The sequence below is a fragment of the Balaenoptera borealis genome (assembly GCF_965194805.1).
Source record: "Balaenoptera borealis genome assembly, chromosome: 4".
Classification (NCBI taxonomy): Eukaryota; Metazoa; Chordata; class Mammalia; order Artiodactyla; family Balaenopteridae; genus Balaenoptera; species Balaenoptera borealis.
This window is the reverse complement of record NC_138861.1, coordinates 66,462,211-66,482,385: the sequence shown is the minus strand read 5'-3', so window position 1 is coordinate 66,482,385 and position 20,175 is coordinate 66,462,211. Positions and strand designations below refer to the sequence as shown.

Genomic DNA, 20,175 nt, shown 5'->3' with positions numbered 1-20,175 from the left:
CTAAGTTTGAGTTTAATAAAGCACGGTTTTTATATCCATTATTTTATCCACTTAGCAATTTGACTATTAGAGTTCTTTATGTGATTAACGTATTCACATTTCCATGAGATGTTATGGAAAAACCCGAATGAATCTTTTGGCCAACGCCGTATTTTCCTATCATTTTCCCCTTCTCACACTGTTCTTTTAACTTTTTTTCTTTTTTAATACATCTTTATTGGAGTATAATTGCTTCCCAGTACTGTGTTAGTTTCTCTCGTACAACAAAGTGAATCAGCCATATGCATACATATATCCCCATATCCCCTCCCTCTTAAGCCTCCCTCCCACCCTCCCTATCCCACCCCTCTAGGTCGTCGCAAAGCATCGAGCTGATCTCCCTGTGCTATACTGCTGCTTCCCACTAGCTATCTATTTTACATTTGGTAGTGTATATATATTTCGATGCTACTCTCACTTTACCCCATCTTCCCCTCCCCCCACCCTGTGTCCTCAAGTCCATTTGTAAATTACTTTTTTTCCCTCAATTTCCCCCTTCATATGTGTTTATATTTCTTGACCATGATAATCCCCACAATAACTCTGTAATTTTTTCCTTGTCAACCTAAGTACTTATGCTGAATTTTACGAGGCCCATAAATTCCAACTAAGTATAGTATTTAGCTTTTCTTAAAACTTCATCTTTTGACTTGACTATTAAATTACATGCAAAAAAAGTATCATTTGAATTCTGGCAACTTGCAAAAGCAAGATGCTAGACTCCATAATGATTTAATAGCTGGAAAAATGTCTTAAATGCTGTATAAACATCCATAAATTAATCATTTAATCACTATCCTCAGCACGAAATCATTATTTCCTTTTATAGACTGAGCCAGGGTTACCTAATCAGTTTCAGTTTCTAGCTTAATGCAAGATTCTCATCTTGAAAAAATTACTATTTTTTATTTCTTCTTGTACTTGTTGAATATAATTTTGAATCTGGACAGTTCATATATCACATTCATGTCACAAACATAAATCAATCAGAAAATGACAAAAAATTATAAAGTTGAGACAAATCAATTAAGAAACACATGCATTTCTCAAAAAACACTCCTTAGAGGAGAGTAAAACTAATGTTGGAATCTGCTGAAAGACGTTTTATATAAAAACCGCATGTGGTACAGATAACTTTCTTCAATTTAATGCTGAAGAAAAATTCAGACATTAAAACCAACTACTACAGCCCACTTTCTATAATGATGGTACTTGATAAATGTCCAGCATAGTGGCATTGAATCTAAGAGCTTTTAGGAGCTACTTGAAGTTAATAATTTTTGTGGAAATTGAGACTTAGTTGGTCTGAAATGTCAGATACTGCGAAAATCTCCCTTCTTATTTTGATTTTTTGGGGGGTAGTTTTGTAGTGATTTTACACTATATGTACTCTGAGAACTTGGGGAAAAGAAGCAGCAACCAAAAGTTTCTGCTCTGAATACAAATGTTTGTTTTACGTGATAGCCATGCCTTGAACAGCTGGATGAAAATTATTCTTTCTTGATATTTAAGGTTTTTAAAGTTGAAAAAACAAAAAACACACTTTGCAGTCCTAACAGGCCAGCAAGTCAAAGACAACTAGAGCAAATATTAATAACATCATTTAAAAAATAAACGGTCATTTCTTACATCTAGTTCATCAGAGAAATATCTTTCAAAGAAAGTTATGCAAGCTTAGAAAATGTCCTCCCAAAGGGATACAACTCTTAATGATTGTTCAATATGCTTTCAATATGTTAATGGAAGATTCACACGTAGAACCAAGTAAGCTTGAAAGACGTTGCATATGAAGCCTGACATGAAATGTTTAATGCCAGTATTTTTCTGATGTGGGAAGGCGGTTCACATTCACAGAGCACTTGTGGCATTCAGACACTGCGATGGAAAGTCAACATACACTAGTATTGCCAGCTGAGTCTATACTGAAGGAAAACCTAATTTTCACTATTTTTGTCTAGCTCTTTTTAGCACTTTTATTAGTTCAACCTTAGGTTAGGGAGTAAATGGAGAAAATATAGAGGATTCACTGAGGACAGTGGTGTATACATGTACCGTGTTTTTTCTCATGGAATAAAAAAATGCTATTGGCATGTATTCAACATGGATGAGAACATCTAGAGTGCTTAGAATGATTCTTAGTGAATTACACAAATACCTGTATATTATCTGGGCCACTTTTGAATGTTTTCTTCAGTTTTATCAGTCAAAAATAACTATGAACTCAATGGCATGTGTTTTCTTTTTCTTATTCTCAAGAGATAACCACTTCATTTACCTGACACATCCAATAATTCACATTATTTTGGCCAAAACTTGATTACCAACAGCATTCTCTTGTCAACCAGATCATTCCACCACCTACAAACTTATACTAACATTATATGAATTAAGTCTGATTCGATTCAGTCAAACACATCCTATTGCATTGTGAGCTCTACCGGCAAAGATGTCCTCACCCACCAAAGCCCACCTGAGGTAATTATGAGGTAACAAGCTTATGCCCTTGGACTGAGAGTTTTGGCCAAAAAATAGAAGGAAAGTTACATTTAATGCCTCTTCCCGCCCATGTACTTGTTGTTGACAAAAACAAGTTATAAGTTACTCATAGGCTTTGAATGACTCCTGCCACATAATGAGTTATTAATTCAGCCATAGTTTATCTTTGGTTTTTATTTTAACAGAAAATAATTCTTCTATATTGTTTTCTTAAAATTAAATATTTGAGGGGAAAATTTAGGGGAATTAGTAGTTCAAGCAGAACTATTTTCCCTACTCTTTAATAATTACTCCCTAATATTTCCAAGATCTTCATATAGAATATAGATGTATCTTCACATGTATGGTGGTTGTACAATGGTTCATAGTTATTTTAATTTTGATAAGTGGATTTATCAAAAAATTATCTCATTCATTTTTATTATAATAATAATAGAAATAATAAGAAAACCCTATTTCAATCTGCAAACAAAATTCAGATGTGGTGCCAAACAAACAAACCAACCTGCCAGATTACCTGCTAAATTAATGAATTTAACAAAAACACCTGAAGTAAACAAAACAGCAAAAATGTAGATCTGAGCTGTAATTATTGCACTGTGTGAAATTATGAGAAAAAATTTTGCCAGAAATGTATTTTTTAATGAAAAAATTCAATTAAAGCCTATCTTTTTTTTTTTTTCTGTCCATGGATGTGTCTGCTAAGAAAGCCTTAGCTTTTATTTGCTTAAAGCTAAGATAAAGCATTTCAAGATGTATTTTACTTTAAGTCCTAACCCTCTGGATAATGGGAAGTCATCTCTCACGTCTCAGGCAACTTAGCCCTGAGCTGTGGAGATGACTGACAGCGCTCGGCCTAAGGTACATGATTTGGTTAGACATCACACTTACCTGCTTGATTTGTGGTTACATTTACAGACACATACTGCCGGGCTCCTGGGCTCAAGTCGGACACTCCATTCACTGCCTCAATCTCAAAGGTATAGTTTGTGTGAGCAAGCAGATCCACCATCATGACAGAGGTGTTTTTCAGGCCGATTTGCTGGGGGAGGTACCTGACATGACCGCCACACTCGTCACACACACCTGCATGTGAGTTGCACTTCTTGCATGCAATATAATATGACACATCTGTCCTTCCACCAGTGTCAGCAGGAGGAATCCATTCCAGAAAGACACTAGTTTCATTAACATTTGAGATGGCATTCCGAGGAGCTGAGGGGGGTCCTGGTTTGCAAAGTAAAGTGAAAAAAACAAATTTTGAGATGATAAAATTAGGCATTGTTTACTACACAAATCTCTGGTCTGAAGGGAAAAAAATGGATTTGCAATCAATCTGTTAAGCAGGGAGAATGCAAGAGTCATCAATTTGTAATAATCTTTGAAAAATCTTGTTATACCTTTGTAGAAACAATAGTGGGGTTGGTATACTATAGAAATGACTTATCTTGGCAAAGTTGCAAATTCAAATAAAGATGTTTTGCTTAGTGTATATGTAAAGAATTATGGGTAAAAATATGTATGCAAAAAATGTTAGATAAAATTATGTATTCAAATAGTGGCAAGTTCTTTGGCAAGTCCAAGGAATAATTCTCCTTGGGGATTGAACAGATTACTTCCTCAATGATACTCATCCCTGAAACCTAGGAAGTAAACATGAAGGATTTACTAAGCAATGAGCACAGGTAGAAATAGGATTTATTAGTGTGGCTCTTGAGTACAAATTCCACAGAAAGTAGAAAAAGTAGCCTTAGTTTATCTCCAAATAAATTGCATAGCTACTGATAAACCACCAACAGAATTTGGAACCTCCCTCATATGTCAAGAAAGAACTAGAATTTAAGTAGTTGATCAACATTGCAATCTGTAATAAAATTCTACTTACTTTGATATTGTTTTAATATTGTGTCTCTGCAAAATTGTGAATTTTACTTAATTGGAAATCTAAAATTTATTTTAAAAATAACTCTCAAAAACACAATAAGAGGAAGAATGAACATGTTCTGACCTTGAAAGATCAGCAGAATAAATTTATATATAAATAACAAATAATATTCATGTGTTTATTACTTTATTTCTGAAATAATAGTTAGCAGACTAAAGAGAATTAAACTTGTTTACATATCAATTGTAACAAATGTATTACTCTGGTGGGGGATGTTGATAATGAGACAAGCTATGAATGTGTGCAGACAGGGGATACATGGGAAATCTCTACACCTTCATCTTAATTTTGTTGTGAACCTAAAACTGCTCTAAAAAATAAAGTCTTTAAAAGAATTCATTGCATAATGTCTGATTCTATAGTAGATTTTTAGATACTCAGAGTTACAACTTCAGTCAGCTGTTAATATTATATGATCATATGTTCTCAAAGAGAAAATACATTTATATTTGTTTCAGACATAGTAAAGATTTCCCAACAGGGAATAAAATAGACTGTGATGGTAGCTGAATGGTTCATAAGCATAAATTAAGCTACTTAGGATGACATAGCTTAGTTATCTTAATATGTGCTGTCTGTTCTAAATATAGAAATTAATGTTAATTTCTACCTAACATTTATTAAGCCATGACTGCTGAGGACTAAATTTAAAAGTAATAAGAAAGCTACCTAGTATTTATAAAATGTCACTTAAAATTAAAGAGCCCCATAACGTAAAAGCTGCCAGTTTTGACAAAACAATCTCCACTTTAGCTATATTTGTGGTTGAACCCTGTGCATTTTTCCATACAACCTCACACACTTCGATATAAAACAGTCACTTTTAAGTTGAAACAAATACTTAAGATGGAAATACAAGTGGTTTTTTTTTTTTTTTTCTATTCCCTCTACCTTATTTATTGAATAGCGGAAGGTTATGGAGAAAATGTAATTTGAGATCAAAATGTTACAGGTCTACTTGTGAGAAAAAGGTAAAATATACTTGAAATTTGTCTACTTCAAAAAGATATCAAACTTCTGAGGGTTTTTTTCTACCAACTGAAATACACCCCTCAGTTACCACCTTTCCTCTAAATCTGTAAAAACTGCATCAGAGTCTGACTCTTTTTCTTGACTCTTCTACTAACAGCCCCTCAGCATGTGGGTGGGGGCACATATGCCTCTCAAAGTCAAAATAAAACTCATATTCAAGGGAAGCCCTAAAGTAGAGGTAACCAGTGGAGACTGAGACTGACATGCACCTAAAAATAATGTAATGAAATTTCACTGTCCTGCTAATAGATGTGATGCATGAACCAAAGTAGAGCTGTGAGAAGTACACTCAATTTGAACAGATTCATTAGAATCTGAATTTTGTTTGATTTTCTTTTCCTACAGGTTTATAACATTTTGTTGTCCAGAGTACCAGAAAAAACATTAAAAGTAGTTGAAACCATAAATTTAATAGCAAAGAGCCAAAGAGACATCAATCAAGCCATCTCATCTGTCCAAGGGTATCATCATATGAAGAATTTGTGTTATAATGAATGCAACTAAGAACAGAACACACACACTCACAGATTATATATTAGAAAGATCTTCTACAGGACTCCCAATAGTCTTTTTTGAGAAATGCATACAAATTAGTGTTCTTTTGAGACACAGTATTAGAAATTCACGCACCTGGAGACAGAGAAAATATAAAGCCTCAGGTCCTAAAAGAAAGCTAAGCAGTCCTTGCCACCAGAGCAGGGCTTTCCACCATTCCCAAACCTAGTAAACTTACAGAAAGGGAGGCTCACATTTGTGCTGAGAAAGATAAAGGTCATGGATGGTCTACTTAAAGAAAGAATTCTTACAAAATTAATAAAATTTAAATAAGTCAAGATATGGTTTTCTCTCCCTAATTTACCAAACTACAGTCTAGCCAACACTCCCCCCTACTATTTGGGCTTTCTTTTGCTCTGAATAATTGAAGCAATTTCCACTGAAACCAAGATGCATCACATTCAATCACTGTTTATATCTCCTCAATTCAAATGTATCCTCTCAAAAAATGTATATAATGATGTCATTTACTTATTTGAAGAGGACTGTTTATAATTAGTAATCATCTAACCCATAAAATTATCAGAATGTGATAAAGAATGATCTTTAGCAATATAGAGTTAATTAATATCAATGATTTGAGAAATTATGAAAATATGTTTCACTGACACGATGAAATTGACACTGAAATTCAGATAAAATTTCAGTTTGTGATTATTTAAGTAAAGAAATTGTATGTCTTTATATATGATACCCATGAATACTAAATTTCAAAAAAAATGTGTCTTCATCTTTGAAAGCACCTACAACTTACTGGGATCTAAAAGAGTAAAACATGGGACATCATGGAAACTGAATGTTATGGGGAGATGGGATTCACTGTTCTTCCCTTCAATTTTCTGTTTTTGTTTGATCTGCTATAGAGACTATGGTAGAAAAACTAAAGAAGTATTGTCATGAAGCAAACTAACACATAAATTTGTTTCCTTCCCAGAAATATGTGGAACACTAGAAAAACAAAAACACCAAAACATTGATAGATGTGGATGTACCCACTGCAACTGTTGGAATTAAATGTTTAATATTCATCTACTCATTATAAGATTACCTGAGCATATAATTAATAACAGTTAAGGACACTCACTGTTAATAAACACAACAACTACTTGAAAATCCTAGTTGACAGCTGATTTTATATGCGACTCTTAAATTTGATTTGCCATCCCCCAGTTCTCCATGTTTGTGTAGTGTTTCCTGTCTTCTTTTATAAATGACCTTCTCATTGGTCTTTGCAGCTTAGTGGGGCAGGTTAGAACGAGAAGGTGGAAGAGCCATGTACTGCACGTTTTTGTGATCAGAAAGCTGCCTTGGAAGAAGAAGAGGAGGAAGAAAAATAAAAAAGGTTTACCAGAAACAGGGGAATGGATTTGTCAAAGTCATGTTTGGCTATCATGAACACTAAAATAAATCATAAAATAAAAGGAAAAATTCCATATTTGTGGCTCAGATGTTGAATTTGAAATGAGGGAAAATGGATGCTTCTCACAGTAAGTGATAAAACAGACTCAAATTTCTCAATGCTTACTCAAGAAGGTTGAAATCTGGTGAAATACTATATTGGAAGATTAAATATTATGCCTGTTTTAGGGAAATGGTAATAGAATGTAACAGGCTCCATCATGCTCTTTCTTCAAACTGGTGAAAGTTAGTATCACCAAATGTCCATGGGTTTCCTTACTTGTGCATCCCATTGTGGGTGGATCAGACTCCCTCCTGAAATAATCCTTTTCACAGACACAAGAGGTTGAAGCTTCCTCATGGGTATAACTGTGAGGTGGACATTTGCTGCAGCTCTGGCTGTGAGGTGAGGCTTTGAAGAACCCAGGTCTGCACACTGTCAAAAGAAATAAGAGACTAAGCTTTTCCCTGGAACAGATGCAGTGTTTGTTTTGTGAATAATGTCATTATTTTGACTAGTATACACAGATTACATATAACACCATCTTTTCATTAATTTCAAAAATTTTTCATCAGTTTCTGAATCATAAATAACAGGCTATTCATTCAGATAATTAAATATTTATTTTAAGTATTTAAATTAAACATGTTTGGAATAGATATATTTTTAATGATTTTTATGCTACAGGAGCTCATAAGAAATTATATTATAAAAGGTAAATACTCATATGTATTTAAAACTGAAGAAGTGCTTTGAGTATAATTTTCAATTATGCTATTATTAATACAACTTATGTTGAAGAAATACAAAATTTCCACTATGCTCAGAGAATGGCATGGTACACAGTAGTTACTTAAAATTTTGTTGTTGAATTAATAAATAAACCAATTAGTATGTGCTAAAACCTTCACAAAATTCTGTTAGAATGGAGAGAATGCATGATTGAGCTGGTATATCATTCACATTATTATTAATTCACATTATTATTATTATTATATTGATTCCAGGAGGAGTCAGATTTTAGGCATTTGTTTTACATTTTACTCCATTTTAGAACTTTTCGTTGAGATTCTTACTGATTCAACATGCATCTATTCTAATATCAGTCATGTTTATACTATAAAAATTATGATGCTCTACAAAGGGGAAAAATTGTGCCTTATTCAATTTTCCATTCACAGTACTTATTGCAGTGTTTGACCACAGAAGGTGTTCATGTATTGTTATGTAATGCACACATGAGTAAATGGCATGGCACGAAAAATGTAACTGAATTACTTAGAATCACATGAAGAAAATGTTCTCCGATATTTTTCTTAAGTTGGTGGTCAGGTAAGTAAATGCTAACTTTATTAGTTAGCATTACTATTAGTAAATGCTATTAGTAAATGCTAATAAAGTAAGTCTCTTTATTCTGTAGATTCCCTAGACTTTTGTATCTTTCTTTCTTCTTAATGGGTAATAAAGCCAAACTTCAATATTCCAATTGCCCATTATGGACAAAGTGAAGACCACCAAACTGATGGTTTGATTACTTTTTAGAGCTTAGTTAACATAAAGCTAATCAACCATCTATGTTTTTTCATATTTTGAAAATTCACTATTTATACTTAAGAGCATTTATTCAAGTATCAATGAACATTTGCTAAGCTTAAAGGTAAACTTGTATTTCAAAGGAATTTTTTGATAGACATAATGAATTGGGGCCAATTTTCATGTGCTATAAATGATCTGGGGTTTTAGTAATCCATGCTAAGGCTTTCTGCCATCCCCATGAATAATCAGGAATTGACAAAAATGAGAAGGTACTTTTTCAGTAGATCTAATTATAGCTATAGTAAAGCCTTAATGCTCTTATAAGTTCAGAGCGAATGTGCACGTATTTGAAAGATAAGAAGAGCTTTTTGATAATATTAGGGACATTCTTGTAGTTAAATGATTAGGAGAAGATTTAAAATATTATTTTTCTTATAATAGGATTGCTGTAGCAACCAGTACCATTCTTAGCTAAGTTACCCAATTTTTCTTCTTTTATCCTTTTTAGTAAAACCATTCTCACTTCAAACATGATTTGCTCTCAAAGACATGAACTGTCCATCAACATATTCTGCATATTTGGAACTCATTTATCACTCATGAAACAAAAGTCATTTCTTTTTAATGAGTGCCTTTTAATTTAAAAACTTGATATGATATCACATATTACACTATTTTTCAACCCTCCATGGGAACTTTGGAAATAGGAAACAATATAAATGTAAGTAAAAAGTAGATAAATGTATCTTTCTGTTCAGTAGTTGAACAAAATGCTTTCAGCAGGTGGTGGACCAGAAAGTTTCCTTGCTACTGGGTTATGAAGGTAAAAAAGATAGACATGGCCCTGCCTTTATGAGGCTTAAAGGTACTGTAGGAATAATTATAAATATGATTATTCTAGGAAAGAGAAAGAGCTTGGGAGTGAATATGGACACAATTTAGACTGGGATGTCAAAGAAGACTTCCCTCAGGAAGCAGAGCCTCTGCTGAGACGTAAAAGATTAGGAAAATTATCCAATTTGAGGAGGAGTACTGCAGTGCCTTAGAGGGTAAAGTCTTTTCAAAGGACCAAAAGAGGAGGAGGACCAATAGGGATATGAAAAACACTAAAATATTGATCAGGGAGATAGTAGGAATAAAGAGGCAGAGATGAAGTTAGGGAAGAGGATACCAGGTCAGAAAACACCTTATGGTTTCTATTATTTGGGACTTTTATTTAACGGGTAAAAACAGGTCATTACAATGTTTTAAGCATGGAAATAATAAGATCAAAGTAGTGTTTAAGAGATCATTTCACTGTAACACGTGCAATGGATTGGAAAGGAACATGGTTGGAGGCATTTGACCTTTTTGTTTCTGTTGCATTGGTCCAAAAATGGACAAGAGTGGATCCAATGGTGATAAGAGTAGGTAAATTCAGGAGATGAATATGAGGTAAAATCAGCAAGATTTCATGATACATTTAATTGATCAGATGCATGAATGATAAATCTTAAGAATGACTCTAAGGTGCTTGGCTTAAACTGCACTGGCAATACTGGTACCATTTTCTCAGAGAACACTAGATCTGAAATGTATTGGGGGAAGATAATGATTATATTTAAAGCATTATTTAATTTGAGGTGGCTAAGGACATCCAAATAGAGGTATAGAGAGGAAAACTGTAGGGTTTAATGTTGTCCAAGAAAAATATCACAAAACCGTAATTATCCATTGCCTTCAAATCATGGCCCTAAATCCAAGTGAGACATGCAATGCTGCTACACAATCTTAGTGTTATTTTCTTAGTTAACTTCAGTTCCCACTATCGAAAGGATTATTTTGTAGCTTTTCCTCTTTCTTCTAAGTCCTTACAAGCTCTGTTCCTTTGTGACTCTCATGGTATATTTGTGTGTGCATGCTGAGAAAATAGAAGTCATCAGAGAGGAACTTTCTTCTTTTCCTACCACCAAATCTCCAAACCTATATGCACCTTTCTTCCTGTTAAAATGGAAATGTCTTTGCTCTTATCAAATAAAAATACCTTTATTTGAATTAGGAACTGTAACTCTCTGAGAGTAATCTTCCAAGTGTCTACTATCCCTTTTACATACTCAGGGGCACTCTCAGTCAATCTCTCTCTCTCTGTCTCTCTGTCTCTCTCTCTCTGTCTCTCTCTCTCCCCCTCGCTCCCCCTTTCCCTCCCTCCTGTAGTCATTAACAGGAGCCTGATACAATTTCCAGAACTCATCAATGGAAACAAAGTGAAGCAAAACAAAACACATAACAACAACAAAACTATCAATCTCGCATGACCCCATTTCTCCCCATGGGAAAAGCTACCAAACAGTTTGCTTTCCATGCAGAACACAATTTCTTAAATTATTTTTCCATACATGCATATCCACCTCCTCATTTTAAGTCACATGTTGACACACTCCACTCCACTGCCACTGCTTTTATTAAGAATGTAGCCTACTTGTTGCCATACTTCTCCACAGCATTTGATCATGTCCTCTTCTTGGAAACTCCAGTTAATTTTCCTACAAAATGCTAGCATAGCCTACAAGTTTCCACACAATATTTAAGAAACCCTTTAAATGTGACCTCCTTCCGCACTCACTATCTCCATTCATACTAACCTACTTGCAATTTCCAGCACATGAGAAACTCCTTTATCAGCCTCTGAATATTGCAGGAAAAGCATTCCAGGCCAAAAGACAAGAAATGTAAATTGGGGGGGGGGAGGTAAAAAAGCTTGTAGTTCATGATAAACTTGGATTTAATCTGAACACATTTGGAAGACTCTGTGTGTATTATTATTTTTTTTTTTTTGAGGACATTCTTTCTGTTAAGCACTGTGGCAGGGAATATTTGTACTGTGGGGAGAAAATAAAAATTATACTCTATACCCTGAAGCTACGATATATTTGGGAAACAGAAAATAAATAATAGTCAAAAAAAGTAAAATTTACTTTTTACATTTTAATCATGACAATATTCAACAAAAATTATTTAGATAAGCAGTAAAATTTCTCTAAATTCCAACTTGATATAGTTCATTCAAAATAAAGGAAGCTTCTGGAGCAAAGCTGTTTCACATGACACGTCACCTAAATATTTGAAAATACTATGCAAGTCCACTCAAGTTGGACAAGAAACAGGAGAAAAAAATGCATCCTATGTTAACATGTTTCATAAGATTATCTTAGCAGTCCTCTGGAGGCACAGAAACTATTTTTAATAATTCTTATTCTGTCCATGCTTCAAGTCTCATTTTAAGTGCTATGTTTTTTTTCTATGATGCTTGTGCTAAATCCATGATTACATATTGTTTCCTTACACATCCTTTAGAACTTTGAACCATTTGTTTAACTTCTCTTTTATGGTAGATAGAAAATATTTTGCCAAAATTCTATGTGTATGAATTCCATCTACTCCCAACTCATATAAACATTCTGGAGAATGGAAACTGTTCATTTGATTTTCATCATATGAACCATAGTTCTTTGTATTGAGTACATATTCATCAGTATTTACTGGTATAAGTAGTACATTTGTGTCTTTCTTAGGGTCTAAATGGTAGGGCAGGAACTTTAAAAAGCTGGTAATCAGAGTTGTTTAAATATTAAGTTCTGGCAAGTAAAAAATATTTCATCTTCACTCAGTACTTTAGAAGTTTTGCACAGATTACCAACACTAACTCTCATATGTATCACTTTAAAAACAAAGATGTTATAGTCAGTTTTTAGATTTAAACATAAGATGCATGTCATCTATATTCAAATTAATGAAGGCTGTCATTTGTTAAAAGTGTGAAAAGGTGCTGTCTACTCTGATTAAGAATTTTTTTAAATCCTCAATATTACCAAAAATGTATAGTTGACAAGTTAGGATTTTTCCAACTATTTCTTGTCATTTAAATTACTTTTAATGTTTCCAAAATATTTTCGTGTTAAAGGTCCTTCACCCTTGGGATACTTAAATGAATCCATTTTACAATTCAAAGTCAATACTCCAGAAGCATGGTCACCAAGGAAAAATATTATTTAAGTAATGTAAAAAATACTGTTTTAGTAATTTATAATTAAATTATAATTCTCCCCATTCGAATTAAAACATACAGATCATTTAAATATATATATATATAAATATATATGTATAGAAGGAAATGAGAATAATAAATGCACAGACTGTTGTTGTCTATAGAGTTCAAGATATAATTAACCTTCAAAAAGTCATTAGATTTATCTAATTATACTTTATTAAGAATGACAGAAAATCACTATGAACAAGATTTTTACCATAGTTCTACCATATGTGAATTGTCAGAGAATATAAGCTATGTCAAATTTGCTTTTTAAATAGATTTTTCAAAATAAGGTGCCCACAAGATAGCTGAAATTTAAAACATGTGTTAATTAAGAAAAACAGCATAACACAACATGCTAGAAGGAAATTACAATTCAAAATATATCCAATAATATTTATACCAAAATTTAACAGCAATAGATTTATCCTTACATTTAAAATATATGCTCAGTAAAAAAATAGGTACTGTGTTAAAACACTGACATTAAAATAGATTTTCAACTAGGTAACAGTTCTTGAATGCTTGCAAACAGAAACATAAGAACTAACCTATTTTAGAATCTAGAATAGGCTAATTAGAATCTAAGTTAAATGATTGAAAGCAATAAGGCTAATTTGAATATTAGAAAACAATATCAGAGAAGAACAAGAATACTATTGATAAATACTTTAAATATATCTCTTTCTCTAGATATATATATGTCTATATATATATATAAATTAGGCTCACCAAATATTGATAGACGCTCAAAGGAATTACATAATATTTATAAATAAAAAGTAAAATTAATTGCTACATATCCTTTACATATTCACTCATTCAATATATGTAATAAACCAAGCCTGTGTGTCATAAACTGTACTGGACATATAAATATAAGTAAAAACTACTCATTGCCATTATGCCATTAAATAACTCAGTCGTGGCTATTGCTTACATGTTGTCTGGCACATATTTAGGCATTCATTACTTGTTTAATGTTTAGTATTAATACACACATTTTTAAAAGACACTCAAAATGACAATTTAAAAATAGCATCCTGTGTGTGTGTGTCTGTATGTGTGTGGAGACAAAAAATTTTTGACTCTCAGTAAAAGATATACACACACATATTATTATAAATTATAATTATATACAAAATTATAACTTTTATATACTTATTAAATTATACTTTATATTGTAAATTATAAATAAAATATAGATGTGTCACTTTAGAAATTGTTTAGGATTGTATTACTCTCAGATTTTTATGTTCTAAATGTATGTCATTTATAGAAGTGCTGTATCAGGTAGGGTCAATGATCAATTCTACTGAACTGAACTCCCTCTCATAGTCTAGGGTAAGACACCTCCCCTATAGGTCACAAAAGAGCAGAATATCCTTAAATTTAGTAAAAAAATGTATTATGTACCAATATTACCTCCTACTTTATTTCTAAGATCAGAACTTATATACTTCATAACTAACAGCTAGTGACATTAGAAAATACTTAAAATTTGAAATATACTGAATAAGTTATGTATAGATAATATCTATGTACTAAATAACCTGGGATGGAATATTTGTCATGCTCAAGTAATGCATGTTGATTGAATTGTTACTTAGTTAAAATTATTCCTTGATGATGATATGGTTTTCTAAGATAAAACAGTTAAGCTAAACTAATTTCAGTTTCACAAGTTTAAATACCAAGAGTCCTGTGGAGTATTCATGAAAAGACATTATGCAGTGATATGATGATGTGTCTCTCCACTGTGGTTTGGAATGGACTGACACATGGCCCCTAAACTGTGTACAGCTGTAATTCACAAGATTACCATTTTATATTTATCTAACTAAATCTCCACTAAAATAAAAGCCACAGAATTTCAGCGACTCTTCAAAGACTTCCATAACCAATCTATATAAGGATGAACATTTATTGAAAATAATAGAATCTATGGTATCTCTCAAAGCAGAGGTTATAATTTCCCTTTAATTTTTGATTAACTGGATTTCTCTCCAATAACAAATTGCTATAGATAATTTTAAAGTTGTATTTTAATTGTTAATTTACTGGACACATTTTATTGCTGTAATTTCAATAGATACTTAAGATGCTGAGCAGTTTTGTTCTCCCAAACAAATATCAGCATGCTTTAGTAATAGTGTGTACAGGACATGTATGAGAATGTATGTGAATGTGCAAAACACTTGATATTTGGTTATATATTTTCAACTTCATTTAAAAATTAGATAAAATTAATTTAAAATTTTAATCAGATAAAGATTTGGAGTTAAAAAGTATGTTGTTAAAATGAACAGAATCCAACGCACCATTTGTTTTGAAAGTATATGCAAGGTCTGGCCCAGGGTCTTGACCTTGACAGCTATGATAAAAATAGTGCTTTCTGTTAGGAACATTTCACCTTGTACCACTGGGCATTACATCTCAGTTCACTAACTCAGAAGATGATACCACCAGAGTAACAAAACCATATCTCCTTTGATATGATGAAAAAGTACAGATTAAGTATGTACCATTTTGAAATAAAGAATAAGCCACTCTTTGTAGTATAAATCAATTAGTGATAATTTTCTCCTTAAAAATCAAGCAACAACTACAACCAAGGAAAATTTACTCCTCAGTCCATTCAGATAATTACTCCCCAGATTGGTTATAATTTGACTTTAACTAAAATGTTAACAATGCAGTTCTCTTTAAAAAGCATAGATATAGAGAGATTAACTACAGTAAGTATTTGAAAACTATAATTTACATTAAAACAAAAGAAATATTTAAAAATTGCCCTGATTATTTGCGAGAAAGTGTGCTTGGATATAGGATGTACCTGGTTTATATGAACATAAATACAATGAAGGCAGTATAAAGGATACCTAAGACATGCAGTCGTTCTAAATTTTCTCCGGATTGCACACTGAGACAAACTGAATTAAGCCATTTTGCAAATGTTTAATCCATATCTATGAAATGTTGTCCTTTTAAATTGAAAGTCTGTGAATTAGCAAAAGCAACTGGCTAGTGAAGTTAATTTGGCAAAAGCAACCATCTATTTGCCCCTAATTTTCAGCGTTCAAGTGTCCTACTGGGTTTCAAATTAAACAATTTCAGATGTCAACATTAGGGACACAATGCTTTATTCACAGAATAGAAAATTCATGCCCAAAATAACTTAGTAAAGACTGTCCTTTAATAATATACCTTATTTCTAGAAACTTCAAGCAGGCAAAATCTGAAATATATTTCATAGCATTATATATTACATTATCTTTATTTGTCTATGTTTAGCTCACATATTTTTTCTTCTTAGTTTAATGTGATCGGTGCTATAGAATTTCTCAATCATTCCCAGAGTTTATTTTTATGTCTTAGCTATCTGGATCTCAATTTCAAAACCAGAATGAGGCTTGGCTTTTTTTCAAAAGTCAGAGCAGGAAGAAAAAGGAAGCCAGAAAAACAATAACTAAATGGCTGATCTCAAGGATGATTAAAAAACAGGTTCTTTACTTCGTAATATGGAAATTTAGACTTCAAGATTATAATCTCAATTAAAATTAGATTATGTTTTAAAGCATATTCCTTTCCACTGTCACTTTATGGTTACCATCCTGCCAGCATCTCACCAAACATTCTCTTTTATAATTACATGACATAGAAGCAATCATTACAGTAGCCATACTAATAAAACAAAATGACATATATTCAGCATGACCACTAGTGCCAGTCAATAAGTGGAACTCTACACAGATCCAGATCATTTAATTAGGACAATAATAATATGAATTCAGTGCTATTAATTCCATTGTATAGGTACCAGACTAAGCAATGTGCCTAAATTCTTAGAACCAGCCAGTAAGTAAAGAATCTGGAAGTTCAGCACAGGAGTGTCTGGTAACACAGCTAAGCTTTCTCACCATTATTCGGTTGAGAGCAGGCCTTGAGGCACCATCTTTCTCGTTCCTGGATAATAGTCACTCTCTATGTAATGAACCATTCTCAGGGTTGAGGATTGTGGAGAACATTTCAAGTGTATTCTATGCAATCTCAGGTAACCCAGACTGCTATTAGCAGGACTTTATTCACTACTTGTTTCTCATTACTGTGTTCTCCACAGTCCTGTTTTTAACTCTTTCAGTCCATGTGGCCACCTAATATCTCTTCTTTGATTAAAGAGCTTGGACTTATGAGGTTATTAGACTTGAGTTCAAATCTTGGCAATTTTACATTGTATCCATATGACCCTTGAGATGATACATTACAAACTTTGAAACTAATTTTCCATATCTGTAAAACAGTAGCTCCTTTATGGATATTTGTAAGGGTTTAATTGGAATACACACATACACAGGTATAGATCCAAATATAGTATAGGTATAGATATACACGATGTGTAACATACACACCCATATATGTGTAGCACAGTGCTTGGCAGAGAACACTCAATAAATGGTAGCTCTTTACTAATATGAAGAATACTATGATTAATATGCCAATGGTCATCAAGTCTTGAGCTATGTCTATCCACTTCAACTCAGAATAGATTTACATCTCATAATCACAAGATTACAGAACTGGAAATGACCTTACACGTGGCTGTCACATGCCAGACGTAATACATGCACATATCAGGCTTGTATATAATGAGTAGCAGTAATTCCTCTCACCTCCCTTTGTTTTTCCACTGAAGAAACCATACTAACACTTGAGTGAGAGTAAAAGACAAGGGTTCATTAAAACTAACCTAAAATCTAAATTAAGAAAGACATTTCAGGGCTTTTAACTATTTAACAGAGAAGCAAAAAAGATTAAAATAGCCTGCCTAAAATCACAGAGAAATTTAGGACTAAAACTTTGGCCACTGATTCCAATGTTATACTTTTTCAAGTACATTCTTGAACTATTGTCAGAAGGATAATACCTCACTTTTAGAACAAAAATAAACCTCATAAAACCACGCCATGGAAAGCAGTTGTTCATGGTGGTGATGGTGTTAGACTTCACCTCTTCCACTTGACTGTGTTACCTTGAATATCTCACAACTGTCTTGTCTAACGTCATCCACTCCAGGTTTAGATGGTCACCGCACTATGGGCAAGTCTTAAAGTAGTCTCAAATTAGATAAACAAATTCAAAATGTTCACTTCATTAGAATATAAAGCTTTAAGAGACTGCCAGCGTTTATCTTTTTTAATACAATCAGGAATAACCTCTTATAAGGCTAAAATTTGACTCATGATAATTTTTCCTTCCTTAAACAACAGACAATCTCAGAAGTTAGATAATCTTTGTCTTTGTGAGTGCCTAGAGATGTGGGGTATATTAATTTTCTTACAGTTTTGTAGAATAATATCACAATTTTAGGGAAACACTTTCTTCTAAGGAACTACAATTTGAATAGTATGAATGACTAACCTAAAAGTTACAGATGATAGAGGCTGATGAAAGCATGTGCAGTGCATTATAGAACCTCAACTTTTACATTTCTTTTCTTCTTTCTTCTTTCTTTCCTTTTTTTACATCATGAACATATTACATTGACACATTTTTCAGCATGAAACCTACAGAATTGATATTGAAAAGATAGCATTTGTTATGGACTAAATGTTGTTTGTGCCCTCAAAATTCATATGCTGAAGCCCTGACTTCCAATGTGATGGCAGTAGGAGGTGGGGCCTGTGGAAGTTAACTAAGTAGATGAGTTCATGAGGGTGAGGCCCTCATGATGGAATTAGTGGCTTTATAAGAAGATGGGGAGTGGCTGGAGCAAAGTTAGTAAAAGTAAGTGTATTAGGGGATGTGGTCAAACAGGTGGTGGGCAACAGATCACAAAAGGCTTTGAAGGCTGTTGTAAAAACTTTCATTCTTACTCAGAGAAATGACATAGTACAATTTTAAAGGCTCACTGTGGCTTCTGTCTTGAGAACTGACTTTAATGGATAAAGAGGGAAAGCAAGGGGAACAGTTAAGAGGCTACTACTATAATCCACCAGAAGGATAATGCTGGTTTGGGCCAGGTTGGTAGTAGTGGAAGTGCTGTGAAATCACTGGATGCTGCATATAATTGACGGTAAAGAAAACAGCATTTGCTGATGGATTGGATGAGAGATATAAGATAAAGAGAGGAGTAAAGCATGATTTGAGGAACTGAAAGGGTGAAACTGTCCTCATCTGATATAGAGAAGTTTGCAGATGGTGCAGGTTTTCAGGGGAAGATGGGGAATTCAGTTTGGGACATATTACATTTAAGAAGTATGAGAAATTCAAGAGGAGATGTCAACCATACAGCTGCAAAAATGAGTCTGGAGTTTGAGAGATAACTCAGGGCTGAAGTTAAGAGTATTTAAGGCCATGGGACTGAATAAAATCTCCATGGGGAAGAGTATTCATGGAGAAGAGAAGATGGTCCTCCACACTCAGTATCCAACACACAAAATTCCAGACATTGTTGGTTGTCTTTGGCTGGGTGCTCAGGATACAAAGATACTACCAAGAGACTAAAAGCATAGCTTTCAGCTATTTATTTACTAATTATTGTGCCTTCAAAGTTCCGGGCAACTTACTAAGACATATTTTAACTTCACTTCCTCAGTTAAAACTCAAGAAATCCATGAGGTAAATAATATCATCCATTTTACACTTAAGTAAACTGTACCCCTGAAATATACCCCCCAAAAAAGCTGAGATTCAGACTCCATTCTGTTCACTGACAGGTCTGTCCCCCAATCTCCTACTTCTTTATCCTTGAAGGGATTCTGGCTCTTTATTCTTGAAAGGATGCTGGCTCTGTCAGCCTTCTTTCCCAAGAAGAAACTCAGCCCCACTTTCTCTCTCCACCTTTCCTTTTGGTTTCTGAAGGAAAACCCATATTTGGTTGGACTAAATGCCACCTGGCTTTGTACCATCCTACTTTTTATTCAAAGATGACCAAAATTAAGTAATACATTATCTGGGGGAACATTTTCATTTTTTTCTCTGTAAGATGTAAATTTCTTTCTAGCTCATGATAGTATTTTTATCAAAATTATGGTAAAAATCAACAGGGACAAAATTAAAAATCATCTTTTGGAAAGTAGTCATTATGTTGTGATACTTAAAGCT

General features: G+C 33.2%; 1 protein-coding gene across 13 annotated transcripts in view; it reads right to left on the bottom strand.

Annotated features, from left to right (window-relative positions):
• Positions 1-20,175, bottom strand: part of EPHA5 (EPH receptor A5) — a 323,628-nt gene that overhangs the window by 177,022 nt on the left and 126,431 nt on the right. For 8 of the 13 annotated variants that reach the window (XR_014243989.1, XR_014243990.1, XM_082390098.1 and 5 more), the window contains exons 4-5: positions 7,746-7,901; positions 3,427-3,762 (exon numbers count right to left, since the gene is read on the bottom strand). The exons of the other annotated variants lie outside the window; for them this stretch is intronic. Coding sequence is in view for 6 of the 8 variants with exons in the window: in XM_082390098.1 (XP_082246224.1) it covers positions 3,427-3,762; positions 7,746-7,901 (492 nt within the window). In the remaining 2 variants the exon portion in view is untranslated. The remainder of the gene's footprint in view (positions 1-3,426; positions 3,763-7,745; positions 7,902-20,175) is intronic. 13 annotated transcript variants of the gene reach the window in all.